At 38.8% G+C, this 21,281-nt stretch overlaps 3 protein-coding genes across 6 annotated transcripts in view; 2 read left to right on the forward strand and 1 right to left on the reverse strand.

Annotated features, from left to right (window-relative positions):
• Nucleotides 1–436: 436 nt before the first annotated feature.
• On the reverse strand, nucleotides 437–21,079 carry LOC146691122 (CD276 antigen homolog). 4 transcript variants are annotated; one of them, XM_085434415.1, is made up of 6 exons: nucleotides 20,917–21,079; nucleotides 19,325–19,422; nucleotides 6,765–7,118; nucleotides 6,147–6,437; nucleotides 5,265–5,366; nucleotides 437–4,349 (listed from the first exon to the last, which is right to left on the reverse strand). In XM_085434415.1, the coding sequence occupies exons 1-6, from the start codon at nucleotides 21,042–21,044 to the stop codon at nucleotides 4,237–4,239; spliced, it is 1,086 nt and encodes a 361-aa protein (XP_085290541.1). In that variant the 5' UTR covers nucleotides 21,045–21,079; the 3' UTR covers nucleotides 437–4,236. The 4 variants fall into 4 exon arrangements, with proteins under 4 accessions (XP_085290541.1, XP_085290542.1, XP_085290544.1 ...); XM_085434416.1 differs by lacking the exon at nucleotides 20,917–21,079 and adding an exon at nucleotides 19,873–20,134; XM_085434417.1 differs by having other exon boundaries at nucleotides 4,249–4,349; nucleotides 5,323–5,366.
• LOC146691123 (CD276 antigen homolog) lies at nucleotides 13,997–19,329 on the forward strand. The gene is made up of 4 exons (XM_085434419.1): nucleotides 13,997–14,371; nucleotides 14,567–14,947; nucleotides 15,443–15,736; nucleotides 18,263–19,329. The coding sequence occupies exons 1-4, from the start codon at nucleotides 14,332–14,334 to the stop codon at nucleotides 18,337–18,339; spliced, it is 792 nt and encodes a 263-aa protein (XP_085290545.1). The 5' UTR covers nucleotides 13,997–14,331; the 3' UTR covers nucleotides 18,340–19,329.
• clasp1a (cytoplasmic linker associated protein 1a) overlaps nucleotides 21,064–21,281 on the forward strand; it is a 95,719-nt gene continuing 95,501 nt past the window's right edge. Inside the window, exon 1 of the mRNA XM_085434420.1 lies at nucleotides 21,064–21,217. The gene's annotated coding sequence lies outside the window, so the exon portion shown is untranslated. The remainder of the gene's footprint in view (nucleotides 21,218–21,281) is intronic.

Raw genomic sequence — 21,281 nt, forward strand, 5'->3', positions numbered from 1 at the left:
TATGTTCTCAAGCCAGCTGAGATATGTAAAGCTTCCAGTATGTCCATCAGAGTGTGCATGTTACATATAAAGTGCTTGTATGAATGTGTGTGAGTTGTCTTTGTGTGTCACTGGTTTTGTTTAGTTTGCACTCTTAGCTTCTTCAAATGCACAGGAAGCACGGCAGCATATAAATTTAAAGCCACATATTTAGGGGTTTTTTTTCTGAGTGTCTGACACTGTGCCCACTGTGTGTGCAGATGATGGTTGAAGCTGAAGTGATTTACCTGCTCAGCTTTTAGAAGAAAAAAAAACACAGAAGCAGAATTTGCCCTTTCCAAGAACCACCACTAAACACCTGAACTTCCAGGCAAGTTTGTGCAATTGTATCATGAGTGTTCATACAGGAAGCTGCACAAACGCACTACAGTCGCTGAGGGAGAGAGAGAGAGCGATGTGTCATTAACACTGATTTCAATATCAATTTATTTATTCATTGCCAAATCACAACAATAGTCACCACAAGGCACTGCAGCCCTCTGCTTACTCAGAGAGAGGTTTAAATCAGAGCTAGAATAAGTGACAGTATGGGCTAGATGTACTAACACATTGCAAACTTTGTGAAACAAAAAAACACAAAAAAGTAATGTCAGTATTTACTAAAAATCAACAAAACTCAAAATGAATCAACAAAATGTCTTCAACATACCGTGGCTTCAGTTGCAAGAATTGCTCAGTCCATGTAATGGAGTTCACAGCTCTGACAGTGTGTGAGATATAGATCACAAAAACGCATACGTGCATATGTTGTGCCCTCAAACTGGAGATGAATGAAGATACTTACATGCAGCTCTCGACTTCTGTATAGAGTGTCAGCTACAATAGACACAACCAAACCCGTATTCTCTCTGCAATGATAAACTCTGTCTCAGAACCACAGTTTCCAAACAAAGTTACTGTTATTTTCTGCATTAGCTGATGAGAAGACTTCAGGCAGTGCACAACATGAACTGTGACATAAGATAAATACATCTAATTAACTCACATATTTTAGCTGACACTGCCTTTCCACAGTAATTAAATAATACTTTAGTTCTGTATGTCTTTCAGTAGTTAACTTAAATATACAGACAGTGGCAGAAAAAACATCATTCAACATGGTGGGACAGTATTAAAAGCTAGCTTACACAGCTGAAACAGTCCACCATTCACCTCTTCCCTTACAATGAACAATGAGGATGGAGTAAAAAAGTTTGTAGAGTTTTGTGCATGGCAGTTACCTTAAACAGGGGAAATAGTGAGGGGAGATGAATGACTACATTCCTGTGTACTGTAGTCCCAACCAAAGACAGTACCAATGGATCTAAACACAGTCAACCCAGGCACAATTCTCACCACTCCCTTTTCATTCCTACTGCATATTCCATACAGCAACACATTCAAAACAACAATTAAGTCAATCAAAAAAATATAAGGAATAAAAATGTACAACCCTGAAAGGAATCAAATTTCGGATCCACCACACGCCAAACATTCCCCCACGAAATCAGCAAACCCATTTTTTTTCAATCACACATTTCCCATCATCAAAACATGATGTCCAATTGTTACTTCTTACAGTCCTACATTGGACTCTGTCAGTTACTGAAGTTTGTCTCCATTATAACGATTCTCTGCTAGACTGCCACTGTAGGCCTATATTTAACGTACACGTTCCATATTAATTTACTTCATTTTCTGTTTACAATTACAATGCTGCACCTGTCCTGCTAGAAAATTATCTTAAATTACCATCTCTTATTTTTTGACTGTGCTTGAAATTGCATTGCCTTTGGCAGACTGAGTATGTCATATTGAATTGACTGCATCTGTGTTTAGAAAACCAACGACCGAACTAACCACACCTGTAAGCAGTAATTTGTGGATTTTGCTCCCATTTTTGCCTCAATTAATAACTCTTGCAGAAAAAATTCAAAAACGTTTAACACTAGAATGCTAAAATAATCGAATCAGGCCCCAAAACTACAGAAAAACACACACCGGTACCAGAATTTAATGATATCTAAAGATTCAAAGCGTTGCATTTTTAGAATAATGAAACCAAAACTGAGCATCCCAGTATCGATCAAGGCCCGTCTGCAGTGTACTCTAAACCTGATTGTGCTGATGGTGGTGGAGGCTTTGCTACAGGTGGTACCGGACTCCTCATCAGTGTTTATTCACTCATAGCTGGATGTTTGATCTCTTTTATTTAACATTAAGCTGTGTTTTTTTCTTCTTTTGGGTGGTTTGTGCAGCTGTGGCTTAATGCTGCTTCTGTTTCTTAATGTGAATATATAGTATGAGTGAAGATGAGACTAAAATGACTTTAAGCTTTTAAAACTCAACTAAATATATTTTTAAATTATGTTTTTAAAGCAGCTACAGGTACTCTGATTGCAATCTGATTACACTGCACATTAAGCCTGATTGCTGACATATTGTTGCTGACATACTCAAATCAGTCTCAGTGGGTTGACCGACAACCTGATCCACCAAAAGGTATCATAGGCTCTACTATAAACTGTGTCTGGATTGGAGTCTGCTTGCACAGAACCAGAAGTGTATTGCTATGTGTTTAATTAGCGCATCCATCACGCACACACATGGCCGTGCACGTTTGAGGTGTGATTTCCGCCTCTCTTTAACTTTGATGCCATCTCTCTCCTTCACCTGCTCTCTGGTGAATGTTGCGTATATGGGGTAAGACTGTCAATCTAATGCACTTGATCTTTCTGAGTCCCACTAATAGCAGCCTCTTTGAAAGAGACTTGCATACAACCAATCTGCGAAAAAAAGAAACCGCGCAAAAGTGATCTGTGATGTTGCAGAGCTGTCACTCGCTCCCTCACAGTCTCTCACTGTGTGCTTATTTCTGAGCCGCTAATCCACTCAAGTCAGGTAATCATTAAGATGTACTGACTGCATCTTTGCATGGAAATCAGTGCACCGTTAATAGATCAACAAAATAATTTTCCACTTGCATGGGTGCAATTTTGCAAATGCATCGTAACACTGACATCTCGGCCTAATCTGGCCCTTGATATCATGATGACAGCTTTGATCGCTTGTTATTACGTTTCTTGCAGGAAATACTCTAACAGTAGAAACTGAATTTCAACCAGTTCAACTAACTGAATATTTTATTTCCTCTCCTAATTTTCCAGCTCATCCTACCCAGATCGGTTTATAACGTCACAATATTTTGAATCATCATCTGTGTACATCCTCCCAAAACTATACTGAAATATTTAAAATCTATAAAAAACAAGACATTTGCCTTTACTGATAAAGCTTTACATTCTTTAAAGACTTGGAAAGCTGCCCTGCATTCTTTGAGTTATACGTGAAATTGCTCTGAAACGTCTCTGTTGTGGCTGTAAGAGATCCATCATCTGTGAGTAAAAGTGGGATTGGCTCATATTAGAAATGATTAAACTGGGAGACATTAAAGCAAATCTAAGGATATGTATCCACTAACGGTAGAAATAACAAAACCCTCTCTTTAAAGAAAAAAGGTTTGTAACATTTAATTGAGACATTTAAATTTTACTAAATACTCATTAAAACAACGTAATGTTCATAAACTGCTACAAAAACAGTTTTTATTTAATACACTGTATTCAGGGCAGATCCACCTTGGGGTCTGATGCTATCTGGGTAACTAATATCTCGATCCATCAGTAAACTGCGTGTGATCTATTTCTTCAAATTTTGAACTTTAGTTTCCGTGTCCTACATTTTATTCCTGTTTTGTTACAGCTAAATAATTTAGATGTAAACATCAAATGTAAAATTTAGATTTCAGCCTATGTATTTACATTCTGCCCGACACCGATTGTGAAAAATGAAGGGGCCCTGCAGTGAAATGTAGAGTTGATCCTCCGAGTGTGCGCCTGTAGACTCAGCCTATAACCACCTGTTGAAGGTAACATGCTAACATATGGAGCACCACAAGAGCCACGTGCATCAAGTAAGGACTTTTTTTGCTTAAATAATGAATTGTACAATAAGTTATGCATTTGTAAATTCATTTACAGATTCATTTATTTATTATTTTACTTATTCAAACGTTAATAAAGTTATTTATTATTTAATAATTGAATTTAAAATAAAAACACTATTTTTCGGTGTGTGTGGCTCTGTGGTCCTCCATAGATGAGGTCTTTATTTCAGAAACATGAGTTCCTGCTATGTCTTCTATTTAGTGTTTTCCCTTTATTTAGCTACATCATCAACTACAACAGCTGCAGGATCAGGAGTGCTGTCTTCCAATGGTGCAGGTTCATTGGCGCTCAGTTGTTGTAGGCTTTGTCCTGAACAGTCTCTCCCTGCAAGAAAAATGATTCATGTATTAACTTTCAACAGAGCAGCTGTGTACGGCATATGTGTGGATCTTTTTCCAATGGATCTCAACAGCGTAAAGGGTTGACACAGAGCAGAGACATCTGTGCCTGTGCTTAATTTCGTGTTCTGAGTTCCAATGGAGGAAAAGTGGTCTTCATGAAGTTATAGTTTGAGGTTATTTTACACCCTGAAATGTTTCTCTCTCACAAACTTTGTGTTGTAGCTTTCATTGGTAACTGCTTCAGAAGGTGAGCTAAAATTAAGAGATTGATACTAATTTTCCACAGCGGTTTAAACCTGGTGCATTCTCTCAAAGAGGTTGCAAATTAAAGGAAGAAAAAAGCAAAATAAGTATGTACTCAGTTGTCCAGTTGTTGCTGCCAGTCACTAGTGTCAAATCGGTTGCAAAGAAATATACGGTGCCACACAAAAAAAATCCTTGTGATTGCATGAAAAACACCAACTTGTCTGCAAGCATTGCAAATGTGTTTTTTTTACTTTAAATGGAAACTGTCAGTTTCCAGTTTGTGTCAAACGTTACACACTTTCATTAAAACTCGAAGAGTATTTGGGTAGTATTTGCAGATAAGTGGACGTCTTTCTTGCAAACTACAGGCAAGTGCAGCAACCTTATGGTGTAGCACTCTCTTTTTCATAGCAAATGCAAGCAACCACTCACCAGCCAATCAAGTAATAACACATTTTTACCCAGCAACCAGAGTTTGCTAAGGGGTCAGAGTCACTTTGTCATTTTCTAATGATGTATATAGTCATACATTTTACTCAGTACTGCTGTTACTGATCCTCCGCACAGTATTTGATGTAACCAATTTTTAAACATTTAATTACATAATTAATAATTACAAAGGAAAAGGAGCAAAATTCAAAAGTTTACAGACTTTTCCTTTTTCGGCAGCCAATGGTGGCTCCTGCTCCGAGTATTACTGCAAGTATTACCGGTACTCCAAGAACAGCTCCCAAAGGCAGACTCCAGCCTTCATCTGTAAATCAGGAACAAGACACAGTTACAACAGTCAGTTGTGTTACTTTACCTACAACTTCAACACAAAATTAATCCTTAGTGCAAAAATCATCTAAATCTAAACAGCACTGTAAACTGAACTTTAGGTTAACTGCTCATGGGAATCTGTATGAATGAAACACAGAAAGCTTCCACGAACTGATGGGAATTGATGTGCATCTTGAATTCTCTTGCATGAAAATGGTAACGTTGTAAGCTACTGTAATTCAAATCAGGATTGTTGGGGGCCACACTTTTTTCAAAAAGTTACTTTAAGAACTTCTCTGGTTTGAAGAGATTAGTGTTAATATAATTATGAATTCATTCACTCAAATTGTATCTATAAAAGATTTGCTACTACTAAGTCTGCAATGGAGAATTTGGTTATTTTCTAGGCTTGTCAAGGCTTTTGGCTCGATGACATGAAATTACAGGGAAACAGACCTACAATTGATGTTATTCTGGGATGAGATGTATGTAATTCCGGCAGTTTCAAATTTCACAGTGCGTTTTTAAATTTACAGCAAAATTACATATATATATATAAAAAATTTTTTGTCTGTGTTTAAGATGAACTGTGACTTAAGACTTAGAGTTCTGCCTCAGGAGTTGAACCTCAAGTTATTCTATGTTTTTGTCATTGTTGGTTGATTAATAAACACAGTGGTTTACATATCTATTTCAAACCTATGGATATGGATTCTGAATTTATTTGAAAAGTCAACTTCAGGCTGAAAAGCAAAAATGATCCTTGGAGTACCTGTAATTACGTCTTTAATTACACTCAATGTCTCCTTTGAAGTCGGGTTGTAAACGCTGCATGTAACTTTCTGTGATCCTCTGATGTTGGCAGTACTGGTAACTCTGTAGGTGCCGTCATCTTCCTTGTAGATCTCAAGGGTCTGGACATCAGGTGGTTCAAGTGTACGTTCATGTCCCTCGTGGTCCACGGAGATCCATGATAGCTCTGGTTCAGGAAAGCCCCCCTTTGTTGCACACATAGCCATCATATCTATGGTGTTGACCACGATATTTGGCATCTCAAAACGAGCTGGAAATGAGTCAGAGATTTTTCACATGTATAAATGTTAGAATTTTCATACAAATTTTAAGAAATCAGAGATCATTATTGTACAAATTAACAAAAACATAAACTAGTCACTAGTTTTATCCCTCAATCATCACTCAACTCAGTGAATAAATACATGCAGCACTCGAAATGATCATCACGAGCCACCTGTTTTATTATTCTTAAGATATGTGCCTGAACACTGCCTGAAGGGTTTCATCTTTTCAATCCCATTGGACATACAGTTTGCATTTCACATATTTAACAAATACTGATATTTGCATCCATGTTAATTAAGGTGAACTATACCTGCTACATGAACAGTGGTTTGGCAGAGCGTCCTGCTTTCTGGTATGTAAGCAACTTCGATGCTGAGCTGATCGTCTTTCAGCATCAGCGGATTGATGACAAGGGAGAAGTTGCCAGAGGCCAGTTGATCGCGGAAAATTGCAGTCCTGTTTTTAAATGACTCACTTTGGTGTTGAAATTCCTCTTGTCCTTTTGAAAAAACATGAAGAACGCTGGAATTACTTTGCCAGTATATGGAGGTTTGCTCAGGAATGAACTTTTCGCTGAGGTTGTGATGGCACTGAAGGACCAGCGGTGCCCCTCTGGTTCCATTTGTTTCTGATGAAACTGGCACCAAGAACCAGAACAGCAGACCTGCAGGGAAACAGAGAAACATCCAGCTAAAAAAAAAAAATCAACATTCCAGACAGTAGAGCTCTGAATCTCGTAAAATACTTTCTGACCTGTGGAACGTAGTACTTTATTGTACTTTATACAGTAAATTGAGACTAAAAGAAGTCCATTTAGATTCACTCAATTCAGACGTCATAACCTGAAGACTTGTTTAAGCCTAACTAATCAGCTGGTAAAATGGAAAAAAAAATGCAAGTTATAATGCAATAAAAGTTACGTCCAAATGGGACTGGTGGACTGGAGCTGCTCCGTTTACTGCTCGGTATGTAAGTACAAGTATTTTAAAATTAGTCTTAAAATACATCAGGAGCCTGTGTAAAGAGTTCAAAATAGGAGATAAGTTCGGCGTGTAGAGCAAGGGTTCCCCACAGAGAGCCTGCACGAAGCCGTTTTTTTCTTGGACTCAGGCAGGGCAAGGTAATCTGCCAGTAGCCCTTGGTCAAATCCAACATCAAGAAAAAGTGAGCAGTGCCTAACTGGTCAGGGAGCTTGTTGACCCAGGGCATGGAATAAGTGTCAAACTGTGAAACTTGATTCACCTTAGGGTAGTCAACACAAAACTATATAGAGCCATCTTTCTTCACAAAAAGAACTATGGGGCTACACCACGTTGCTTTACTCCCATTTTTAGCATTTCAGCCAATTCCCTCTGAACAATTTGCCACTTATGCTCAAGTAACCAATAGGGTGTGTATCAAAATAGTGCTCATAAGACTATCATTAGACTCGCAGATATCGGAGTCATTATTTGGTCATGAGACTAGTATAGCTGAGCAGGGTGGAGAACAAATCTGCAAAACACCGCTACTCTGCTACTCTGCTCTCTGGGGCTGTGTGAGATGGTTGCCACAATGGCGGGAGGCAGGAATCGTGGAATTATGCACCGCCAGCCCCAACTCATCTCTCACCATCACCAGGCTCACCAGAGAAGCGGTTTCAGCCTCTCTTCATGCTTTTAAGAGTTTGAGGTGATATATTTGTGTGGCTCCTCCCCTGTCTGACAGTATGATGTTATAGTCAACGCCACCACGTGACCACAACGAGACCTTACCAATTGGCAAGTAACTTTGAGCTAAAAGAAAGGAATAATACAAGCACTTTGTGGCGATCCCAACTGCATTTATCCTCGTGAATGAACTTATGAATCATGGGCTTTTAAGTCTTGTTCAGTGTCTACCACCCGTCAGTCTGAGGGTGGTAGACACTGGTCCAAACAGATTTAATGCCCAATAATTCATACAGCTCCTTTAGTGTGCAAGACATGAACCATGTACCCTGGTCAGTCAGTATATCTTTCAGGATGAAGAATGGGAGATGACCTGAAACAGTGCTTGTGCAACACTCTTTGCAGAAACGGTGCGCAGCCTCACTGCTTTGGGATATCAGATTACGTGATCCACCAGAACTAATACAAAGCGATATCTTTGTGAGGACTCTGGTAAAATGGCCTGATGAGGTCAACACCAAAGACTTTAAATGGGACCTACATTAATGGTAATAGGCACAAAGAAGCTTTTTCAATCACAGGCTGGTTAACCAGCTGGTAGCGGAGTGGGCCTACTTGTAGACCCACTCTATGAACGGTTTGAGCACGATGTGGTTGAGCAGCCGAGCCTCACCCTACGCAGCTGCCAACTGTGCAGTTTTCCAGCTCCCCTGCTCTGCCCTTCAGCCAGTTTATTTTAAGCTTTAATTCAACCAGATTATTCTTTTCCTCAGTAGGAAAACAGCTCCAGTGAGCTAAACTGCACAATACCTTAGACTTCACACAATGGAGCTAACTGCTAGACCACGTCACCTTTTGTTTTTTTAACCCTCCACATGCACACACAGTTAGATGCATAGAGCAACCTTCAGGTTCAGGATCTCACTTCCAAGGCAACACTTCAACTTTTAGGCTGACAAATGACAGCCACTATTTTGTTGGCTTACGTGGTCATCAGACAAAAAGAGTTCTCCCACGACACTCGAACTACTTTCACGTCTCACGCAACATTTTTATCGCTGAATGTAACAACTAACAAGACAGCTGATGAGATTAGTAAATAATGATATTATAAACTGGATTAATAGAAAGAGCAGATTTCATAAGCACAAAGGTCACCATGCTAAAAGAAGTACATATACGCACACTTTGCTTCACATACATTTTTGCAGTGTCTTGAAGGCATATAACAAATTTTCAGACATACCAAACAAGATAAGATAAGATAAGATAAGATAGAACTTTATTAATCCCTCGGGTGGGTTCCTCTGGGAAATTCGACTACGTGGAGAAACAACTCATTTCCATTTATAGTAAAAGGAACGTCCTTTTGTCAGCAGCAGGATGATATGTACAGAATGACGAAACAGGAAGGAAGCGTTTGAGCATGTGCAAATGTAGTTTCAACTACATAAGGGAAAAAAACGTTAAAAAACAGAAAAACATTTTCTTTTATTAATTAATTACTTATTAATTAATTTTATTTTTTGGCTCTCATTCTCGTTATGACTGAAGGATACTGTAAATGATACCTGTATGTGTTAATAATGTAGATGATTTTCTCCATACTGCTCCACAGGTCACTCAAAATAAAATATTAAAGCAGATAAATCAAAACATGCTTCAATTCTGGGCTCATGTCTTATTTTGACTTTTTTGTTTCACTGACAGTAGCCTGAAAAGCAGACAATAAATACCTGAATTAAAAAAATAAATAAATAAATGCTCTTATGATTAACACAGTATAAAGAATAAAAGTATCCCAATTAGATGAATATTATATATTTTTTATATATGGTTTATAGATAGAAAAAATTAAGGTTTTAGGAAGAGAATCAAGCTCACTTCTTATGGAGAAAAAAAATGAAACTATGTGGTTCAAATGACCAACATAAATGCAATAAAAATATTTTTAAAGGATACCCAGGACCAGAATGACCCCCACCCCCCTACCTGATGATTGGAGTTTGAAGCCGAAAAAATTAGATGAAATATTCCTTGAAGACCCTGACAAGAGAATAGATAGCTCCCGTGCAGACTTCTGAATATGTGTGAATATGTTTCTTTCTGTAAGAAAGAATCAGACCCACACTGCGTAAACAACCGCAGCCCTCGCTGTCTGAAAGGCAGAGCCGCAGACTGCGCAAGAGGGGCGTCTGCAGCTTCGTGATGTAAATCTGGACCCAATCCAAAGTGCATTAATACTCTGCAGCATTTAGGTCTACATTACAGAATACAAAACGTTAGTCTTGTGTCTTCTGCTTGTTATTTAGCTTCACTTCCTTTTGAGTTATGTTACATCGCTTTTGTACCCACTGCTACCTTTCGCCTCATTATCTTCAAAGCCTAAATTGTCTGACAAAGCCTGTCCCGTGAGGATTTTATGCTGAGAAGACTGAAATTTGGCTCACATTATGCACCACTATGTGGTGCAACTTGGTCCCTCAATAGCAAACAAATCAGGACCTACTTACTGTAGCTTGCAGTGGCAGATATCATGTAGTCCAGGGCTGGAAAAGTACAAAAACCTAGCCTAGCACCCAGTCTATCTAAGGTGGAGCTGTGGCTCTATATGCTCATTCATGAATTGAAAAGGAAGCTCATAAATGATTAAAAACAAAAAGCTTTACAAGAATGCTTCATTTAACAGACCCACTGCTCTGCATTTGGATAGACTGTTGTGTTGTGACATTGTTTGTGTTTCTGTTCTCTAAACTGTGTAATACTTCTTCAATTCAAAGTAAAACATAACCAGTGGGTCACATCAGGGGGACAGCAATCAAAACTTTAATCAGTTCCCCAATTTATTTTATTTTTTTTACTGTTTAAAAAGAGTTTGGTGGTTTTTCTGAGTAAAAGCCTCTACACACAAGAAACATAAAATCTGTGCAAATATATCGTCCACTAAAAATATTTTATGACTCACCTATTCTTGATGCAACCCAACACGAAATTACGTAGGAGGAATTTGCAACGTTAATTTTTTGAAGTTAAGCTAAATTTTTCCAGTGTTTCGGTTGCATGCAAACACATCTAACCAATCACATCATTGTCTGGTGGTGACACAGTCAAAGTGTTGAACATGGTGTTACATTTGATTGTTGTTGTGTCACAATCGGCTCTTGAAATTATTTCTCTGCCTCCTCAAGTATGGTCTCATTTCTCTGCTAACAAGAGTTCAACTGGCCCCACTGACATCCAGAAATATGCGCAAAAGCAATCGCAATAAAGCTTCAGCTCCTGGATCCCAACATGAAGTTCTGCATGCTGCTCCTTTCTCTTGAGAATGAGAGGAACAAAGAATTTCTGTTTGTTCCTTTTTTGGTTTAGTAAAATCAGGACTAGCTCATCATTGCTTGATGTCAACTCCTTTTTTTCATAGTGTGTTATTTGAGGATGAATTTTCTGCAAACACGTTCAGTGTGTATTTAGGTTACACAGCATGTTTGGATCCGTAAAATTCGGAATTACGTGACATTTTTATGAAACGCTTCTGGTGTGTAAAGCCTTAGCAGGACAAAAACAGCTGTTTAGTAAATTCTGAAATTAGCTGCATTCTGCTTACATTATTAGAAAACTACTTAAATCAAGCTGTCTGACTGGTTCTTAATTACTTCTGAGATATCATTGCCATTTTATAATCAGTTACAAAGTTTTCCTTTTTGATGACTATGCCTGAGGAAACAAAGAGGAAAAAATTGAACTGCTTTCACTTCAACAAACTGAGTCTGCTTTATGTCCCAGACAGAAAGTCAGCAAGAATACATCTGTGGCAGAAAACAAAAACAAAAAAGGATCCATGGACCACAAACCTACTGTGCTTCACCAATATTTCTGGTAACTAACAACTGCAGCCAGCAGACAGTTGCAAAAAGGAGAATATATGTGCTGACGGTGATTCGTTCTTGTAATACAGGCTTGAGAAATAAAGTTTACATTTTGGCATCATCATAAAGCAACACTGCTGACTTTCTTTGCTTTGCTGCCATGGTTTCTGGCTGCAAAACAAAGACAACTGAAGTACAAGTGCATTGTGGGTAAAATATAAAGGCTCCTATCCCCCTAAATACTCTGATGGCTGCTCAGAAACAATCAATTTAACACAAGGATCTTGCCGCGATTGCTAACCTGCCAATGATGTGCTTCCAAGGCCCTAATATGACCTAAAATAGTATTATATAACATACTATATATTAATATTAGTAGTTTCCATAACAGTAGTATACTATTTCACTTTGATTTTTATCATGATTAGTTATGATGATGGTGCAGGATGAAGATGTTCATATCTGACTGAAACACAAACAACAAACCAAAAACATCCCGTGAAGCTGACACTGACGCGTGGTTGTAAGCCAATCAAGTGCCAGCAGCTAAATCCATTTCGTCATATAGACATGATCAAAACAACCTGCTGATGTTCAAACTGAGCATTAGAATGGGGAGAAAAGGTGATTTATGTTAATTTTATGAACATGTCATGGTTGTTGCCAGGCAGAAACTGACAATCTACTATCATTTTCCAACACAAACATCTCTTGGGTTGTAAGAGAGCAAATATTCAATGAGTGGCAACAGTAACTCAAATGACCAACCACGATTACAACCAAGGGAATGCAGAAGAGTATGTCCAAATGCAAATGCAGAATCTTGATGCTGATGGGATACAGCAGCAGGCGATAAAGCCAGGTGACACTCCTGTCAGCTAAGAACGGGAAACTGAGAGTACAGTTCACACAGGTTCAGTAAAACTAAACAACAGATGACTGGAAAAACAATATCTGGTCTGATGAGTTTCAATTTGTGCTGCAACATTCAGATGGTCAAGTCAGACTTTGATGTAGACAACATAAAAACGCAGACCCATTCTGCCTTTATCAGCGGTTCCTGCTAGTGGTGGACAAGTAATGGGGTGGGGAATATTTTCTTGGCACACCTTCAGCCCATTAGCACCAAATGAGCTTTAAACACTCCGCCTACCCTGAGTATTGTTGCTGATCATGTCCATCCCTTTCCATGGCTGCCCCAAACAAGATAACACCGCGAGTTAACGAACAAAAGATTCACATCATGGATGCAGTGCACACATTTGGTGCAATTGTGTGATGCTATCATGTATAATATCATATGAACTGAAATCTTTGACGAATATTTCCAGTATTTTGTTTAATGAAGAATTAAATTCTTAATGAAAAATGAGGTTCACACCGGACCTAGCAAGGTGTACCTAATAAAGTGGGCAGTGTGTGTACGGTGATTGAAGATACAAAAACAATGGAAACCAAAGATACTACCACAGAAAGCAGTGTAAATTAAACTGCCTGTATCAGATCAACAAGAAGATTACTGAACACAGAGCAAGCGAACAGACTGAGAAGAAGGCAAAAAATGATCAAAGTGAAGATCAAAGGAGCTAAACGTAAGAGAGACAAAACAACTTCAAAATCAATGAAGAAAAAAAGAGCAAATAGAGCAACAGGAAGTTGTGTGATTTTTTTTGATGCAACAGTTTTTCTATTTTGTCTAACCATGAGATATCCATTTGAGAATCTTACCTTTCGGCCCCTGTTGGTTTTCACACACACTGTTTCTATGTTAGGCGGGCAATGGAAAAACTGTCAGGTATCATCGTTGGATCTGTAAACACACGTGAGTCATGTTCTTCCTTTTCTATCATATTAAACTGATTTCATATCTGCATCTAATGGCAGGTGGTTCTCAATATTAAGGAAGTCATCTGAACGTCTTTGTCTGACAGAGAGTGGAAGCTTGTCGTGCAGAGCTGAACAGAGAATATCAGCTCACTCTTCTGTTTTATTTTCTAGCTCTCGATGTCGGAAAGGCTCAGATTATTGAGTCTCCTTAGAGTACACTTGGTTTAATATTCTGCTTTAATACTCTGACACGTTACCCAACTCTCACTTCCTCTTCAATGGCAACCAAAGCACGTAGGCTTTATGTAGTCACAGGGCACTGATAATGCAGATATTAGCTGCTCTCCGCAGCCGAGCTTTACTTCGGTATTATGAAGACTTTATTACTAGTCATTCTGGGGGGAAAGGCCCGATGAAGACTGTCGAGTCAAAAGAAGGCATCTTGTTAGTCTCCATTGCACATGACCTCATTTTTAGTGTCCGTGCTCACTAACACGTGTTTTACTCGCTGCTCTTTGACAAAAGGCTCACAAAAATGTTGATCCTATTTGTACTTTTTTTCAGTCTCACGATCGGTAAGCTATCACCTTTTTATAAGACCATTTTCATTCAAAGCTGTGTGCGTGTTTGTGTACATGATGGAACTGTACCGTTTGGCTTATCTGAGAAGAAATTCATTTTAAAGATAAGAGTACTTGGTATTAGACTGTCACAGGATTTGAGGAAGTAGCAATCATTAACAGTTGTCTATTTTATTTTATTTTTTCCAGTTTCAGTGGGTAATGCAACACTGGTGTATGTTAACACCACTATCACCGACTCAGCAGTCCTCGAATGTAGTATACAAAATAAAAATATCACGGACTGGAGTAATGTTCGTTTTTATTGGCAAGATAACAGGGATTTTGTGTTGTATTCCTATAATGAAGGAAGAAAGATGGCTGAGCATGTAAATGACTACTATAAACACAGAGTCACAGCCTTCCCTCAGGACATAATTAGAGGAAATATCAGCATCATAATCAAAAACCTGACTCTTGAAGATAACGAAAGGACTTTCTGGGCTTTTGCGACAGTCTTGGACGGCAGCGTGATGAAGAAATACCACCTGGAACACACACAGATCTGCCAAGTAACTTTACAGATCGGTGGTAAGAAAGGTTTTCAGTCTTTTTCACAAAAATAAGAAAGAGAAGTTATATTGTCATATAAATAAGCACCTACAGTCAGTGGAGATGACATTGATTTTATGCTATTGTGGTTAATGTAGAATGTGTAGTTTCCTCCTTTCAGGCACTGCCAACAGTGAATGCTAATATTTGCATTTAGTGATTGTAATGATTATTTATCGGTAATCAAGTGACAGCTAGGTTCAAATCATTTTGGACAAAGACACAGTTTGTGTATTTTTGCTCTGTGCACAACCACAGTGGGTTTTAAATCAAACAGTCAAGATGTGCTTGAAGTGCACAAGCTATTCAGGAATTATACATATTCACCTCATCCAGTCGAAGGACTGATGAGGTTATGCCATTCTGAAGAATCTGGCATGAAGAATTGCTACTCCTGTTAGAGTAATATTCACTTTCTTTATTCAAAAAATTTTAGAAAGATGGAAATGGTCTTCTGTCCCCTTCTCTCCTCAGTTCCTTATCAGAATCCCAGGCTAGATGTTAATATGAAAACAATGACTGCAGTGTGCACTACCCAAGGAGGATTTCCTGCCCCTGAGATACAATGGGTCCTCCTCTATACCAGCTCTCATCAATCAGTAGAGTCGAGGAACATCCAAACTACAACGATGCAGAATTATCACGACCGCCTTTACAGCTCCCGCAGCACTCTACTAATCCCTGCAGGTCCTCACGAGGCCGTGAGCTGTCTCATCCACAACCCGACTTTGAACACGACAAAGAGGGCCACCGACACTTTCAGCAAAGGTATGTTTGGCGCCATCCAGTGGACTGAGAAAAGTTAAACTGGAGATAGAGGGGATCTCACTAATTTCACATGTAATCTACATGCCAGTACAGTCACTCGAGGTTGCACAACATAATATTTGTGGTAGTGGTTTTTATTTTATAGAATTTAATAAAATGGACAGTAAAAACCATATATCAATTTTTTTAGCGGTCAGATATTTTGTATTTTCCAACTCTGATCACTTTTTCTGTTTAATAATTAAATGCAAAAGAATTTGATGAATGAAAGAATGAATAATTATCACATCAATGTCAAAACACTTTTCTTCCAGTGGAAGTAGCGGAGGTGCTTTGAAGCCAGAACTATGAGTCCACTTATTGTAGCTCATTATTCTCTTCCAGTGTTAAAGCTTGGCCATCTTTCAACTTGCATGACAATGACTGTTCATTTAAAAGTATTTGAGGTGTATCAAAAAGAATAATTTTAATTCAAAAGGCTATATTTTTTGCATCCCAAACGTATAAATGTGTCCCCCTTCACAGACACAGAAAACCTGTCCCCTTGATGTTACACCCTGTGTAACGCCCATTTTAATCTATTTGGTGCTGAAAACAAATTACAAACAAACTATTAAGAGAGGAGGGAGTTTGCAGCTGTTATGAAGCTGAGCGGTTTCATAATCACCACTTTTGTTTTTGCAAACTAGACATGGTGAGCTCATATGCAGAAAGCTGTTAGCCACAAATAAGAACAAAAACAGCAGTTATTTCAACATCTCTGTCATCAGGATGTGAAACAGTAGGACCTCAAAACACTGAGTAACCTTTAAAGTTTCTGAGCTCTACTATGTAGCTGTCATGGCAAGAATACTTATCATGATAAAATAAATGCATTTGTAGTTGCTGTTTGCCCAAAATTATAACTCATAATCAAAACAACGCTGGTATGAATCAGTCCAGAAAAATTACTAGCGCAAATCAAAGCATCTAAAGCGCATTTTTAACAAGTTTGAATTATTAAAATTTGGAAACCACAAAAGGGTCCTCCAATATTCACTCACAAATTCAGGATATCAACCATTTTCTGCAGTTTTGCATTATCAGTGTTGCTTTTTGTCATATTTATTTTGTATTCTTTTTGTATCTGTTCACTTCATCTCCGGTCTCAGACTGAAGTAGAACAACAATGATCTGTTCTCGTGCAGAGGAAATGTCAAATTACGTGTCAAACGCCCTCCCCACAGCTCAGAGCTTGAAGCAGAAAGTCACATTCAGTTTGAGACAGATTTCATCTTCAATTTACGAGCAGTCCCACCGACTGAGACTCATTTACTCAGTCCTGTAATACTGACTTAAACTCTCATGTGACAGTTTTACCTCCTGTAGTTTATTCCTGGAAAAAGAGGCTTTTAAAGCTGATGTGGCTATTTCTGTTCTGACTCAGGTCACGAACATTTTAAAACCAGTATAGAGGTATGTGCAGCGATAAGAATCAGTCTAAGGCACAGGTGTCAAAAGATCTAGTCCCCAGGCATGAATTGGCCTGGCAAAGGTTCCAAAACTGTCCTGCAGAATGGCTTTGGAAAATGTGAAGGAAGGGAAAAAAATTTAACTGTAGTTTTATAGGTTTTACAGTTTTCCCTGCAGATAAAGACCCCCTCACAGCCATTCAAGTACTTAACAAGTAGTTATATGACAGAAAGGTTCCTGTTTTTCATTGTCTTCTGTAGAAATTTCAGTTAAGTTAATAAAAATTCCATGTTTTATAAATACAGGAAAGTATAGGAGGTGAACTACCAGAATTTTCTCTGTAATTTACACATTTATCATGTAGAAAGACTGAGATGTGCTGTTGAAATTGCAAGGTTTTATCTTATATTAGGCTCCCACTCTCACGTGACTTAAAACCAATAGAAAAATATTTGAACTTTTTTTTTGTCCATTCAACGCTGCCAGGTTGCCCCTCAGACTGACCAGGAGCTCAGTGATACCCTGGTCCAAATCTGGGAAGCAATCCCCCAGGATATACAGTAAACCATCATCCAGTTATGAGCATGCCCTGATGTTGTCAAGCAAGCACGTTGGCCACGCCCACACAAGCTACTAATTGCCATTTTGAGTTGCTGTAATTAAATTTAAGGAAAATGTAAATATAGCACTTTTCTACTCTTCTGAGCACTCAAAGCGCTTTATACAACTTGTGCATTCACCCATGCACACTTTTTAAGTGCTTTCTTCCTAACATTCATATTCCAATGGATGCATCGGAGAGCAATTTGGGGTTAGTATCTTGCCCAATATTTGGCATGCAGACTAGCCAGGAATCGAACCACCAACCTTCCGATCTGCTCTACCGCCTGAGCTACAGTCACCCCAATCAAGCCTGTCGTATAATTTTGTTTTCACGCTGGTTTTTGTGGTGTTCTTAAATTCAGCCCTCTGTAGGTACCCAGTCACATCAGTAAAGAATGTGTGTTTTCAAAGTGTTCCTAATTTTTACAGCAGTGCAGAATAGCTTACATGTTGGTGTGTCTCTGTCTGCAGGTGCTGGAGTGACGAGCTCCCCTGAATGTCTGATATCTGCTGCTGTGTTTCTTCTAACAGCTCTACACTGGCTGTGATTCACAGCAAAGGTTTTTTCTCTTTAGGATCTATTATGTTAAACAGGTGATGTTTTAGGCTATTTACAGCATTTTCGATACAGAAACATAGATGAAGGACATTCCCACATCTTTGCATATGTAACAGCCTAAAGGAAACAACTACTGTGCTTTATTGCTTTTCCAATTTTCATACAAGACTTACAGCTACATTAATCTGTCTGTTTCAACCACCTGACATAGACTGATCCACCCATCCATGTTCTGCTGTTGGTACCAGGGTCTGGTTTTGGTAATGGACTACTCCAGAGGAGTGATTTTACCTCATGCTGAAAATACTTCGTGCCATGGAGACACTTCTACTATCCATAATTCAAACTTACTAGTTTAATTCTTTTGCATGTTTCACCCTACCTTTGCATCATTATAATCTCCTCCTGGCTGTCTCTTCAGCAGTAAGTAGAGAAAAAGAAGGGCAATCCCAGGGCAAACCACTGTGGGAATTTTTAAATGTTAATACTCTTTGTAATTTATTTTTCTTGACTTACTTGTTTTGTACTTCATTTGGTAGTGAAAGGTGTTCAGAGTTGGTTGGTTGGTGCTAGTGTGGGTTTCATAGAGTCCTCCTGTGTGCCAACAATCTTTTTTTATACTTTAGTCTTATTATTTATTCTTTTAGTCTATTGAAAGACAGTTAAAAGGAAATTATATTTCTAGTAAAATCAGGAAAGTGCTTTCCAGAAAGTTTGTTTTAAAACTCAGAAGAAGTTCCAGACAGTGTTAAAGTGGGATTACCAGGTGGGAAATGACTCATTCAACATTTAGTCAAAAAATTATGTGTACTGTGAATTACAGTTGTCTTTCTGGACAGGCTGAGAACTGTGCTCTAGCTACATTTAGCTAAGAAGATGTTACGAGGGCTATTGGGGCCGCTTTCCAACCCCCAGCCTGCATGACACCAGTAAAGAAATACAGAATAACAGTAATATCGAATGCATTAGCTTACCTTTAAACTGACGACTGAAACCTTTGAAACCAACTGTGAGCATCTGCTTCGTATCAGTCCAACATCCATCACTGTGAACTTTGATTTGCTGAAAGACACTTGACAACAAATTAAACAAACAAATCAATAAACATAAACATAGATTATGAACCTCAAATGTTCTGGAAATAAACATTTATAAAACACATCTACAGTCATTTGTCCCTTTTTTAATACCAATCCTTGTTATAAAACAAACACAAGCATATCAGTGGATAGTTTGACACAGAAATATAGCAAAGGTTAATCTCACACATACACTGTATGTGTTTCCTATGATTAAAGTATATCCCGTATGTGTGGTATATATTCTGGGGACATGCATTTCTGTGCCAGCCACCAAGCCAGTGTTTAGCTTAGCTAACTGTACGGTGCACCAGTTAGCACTGAAAACTGAAAGAAAGCTTAAAAAGATTTCCAAACTTCAGTTAGCATGTTTAGAAAATACAAGCAACACAGTTCCCCACATAATAGTTCATAGTACAGCTGTACAAATTCTCTCTTCATACCTGAAAAGAGGATAAATGAGAGAAAATGGTGGGATAGCTTTCCTTTCAACATCTTCAGTATGGTGGCAAGAGCTCCCCCTAAAGACCTCTACAGGCATAACTAATCAATCACAAACACCATTTCTCAAAATGGGCAAAAGTAGATCATTGTGCCAGGTTGTATCCCAGCAAACAAGGAAATTTTCCCAAAACATTTAATGTACCACTCGAGGTGACAATCTGCAGCCCTGGCGTAGGAGTGTCAGGGAAATTCGTTTTTAGTAAAAATAACAGTTCAGAGGATGATGTTCTGCAACCCTCAGTTTAACTTTAGGCCATCCTCAGTGGAGGCTGCTCCCCTTTTCCCTCTCACAGCAGCAGCGCCCACTGTCACTGCTCCTATGGGAAGTTTTAACTGGGAGTACTACAAGTTTACCAAGACTACTATTAGACACTCACACCTTAAAACGTGGTTTCACAAGTCTCTGAATGCTGTACAAGCAGTTTCCAATGTCTTATCAACAATTTCTTAGCTTTATTTACCCACCCTCTATTGCAGTGGCAACAGACATGGCTTCCCAGCAGAAGCAACTTGTCAACAGTGATCCCATCGTCACTGTCCACTTCCATACGTCTAATTATTAATAATATCACAAAGCATTTGAGATTGATAATAGAAATTATTAAAAGTGACTGTCTCTATGTGCTATCTCTGTGACAGACTGGTGACCTGTCCAGGGTGTACCCCACCTCTCGCCCTATGTTACCTGGGATAGGCTCCAAATCCAACCCTCCCACAACCCTGAGAAATCTAAAAGTCAAGTTTAAGAGAATCAACATGTAGATATCTTCTTTTCATTGAAGATTTGTATATTTTAGAGAACTGAATAATATTATTAATCATGATAATTGCTGCAGAGGTAAAGAGATGTTTTTATTACTCTTACAGGAGACAATTCTTACAGAACCAAAAGTTTTGTTTGAGTGGAAATTGGAGTTAAAGGAATTAAACAAACATAAAATCCTGAAGTATGAAAATCTACGCAAATAAAGAAACAAACACACATGCGCGTTTGTGAAGCCACCGTGTGTCCACCAGATGTCGCCAGAGGTTGTGTTATGTGTTGCACACCGTCGGGGATTTTGTTTTTTTCAGCATTGCCATGCGACAGACTTCCAAGTGCCAACATCATCCCTGCATCTACTGCGCCTGCGCACGACGATCCCATTCTTGTCCTGCAGGCAGCATTCCGGGTGGAGAGAGTGAGAGAAAGAGAGGCGGACACAGGAGAGATTTAAGGCCGAAGTGAGGATATTTACCCGGGGAGACACGGGCTGGCTGTGAGGACGAGCTGCGGAGGTTATGGTGAGTAGAAGAAAGGGTGATGAAGCTGCTCCGTTTCGGCTCCTGCTCAGGTTTTCTCTTCTTT

Source organism: Copadichromis virginalis, linkage group LG16 (genome assembly GCF_057382275.1).
Source record: "Copadichromis virginalis isolate Kocher_CV1m ecotype Utaka linkage group LG16, C_Virginalis_male_GT1.1, whole genome shotgun sequence".
NCBI classification, from domain to species: domain Eukaryota; kingdom Metazoa; phylum Chordata; class Actinopteri; order Cichliformes; family Cichlidae; genus Copadichromis; species Copadichromis virginalis.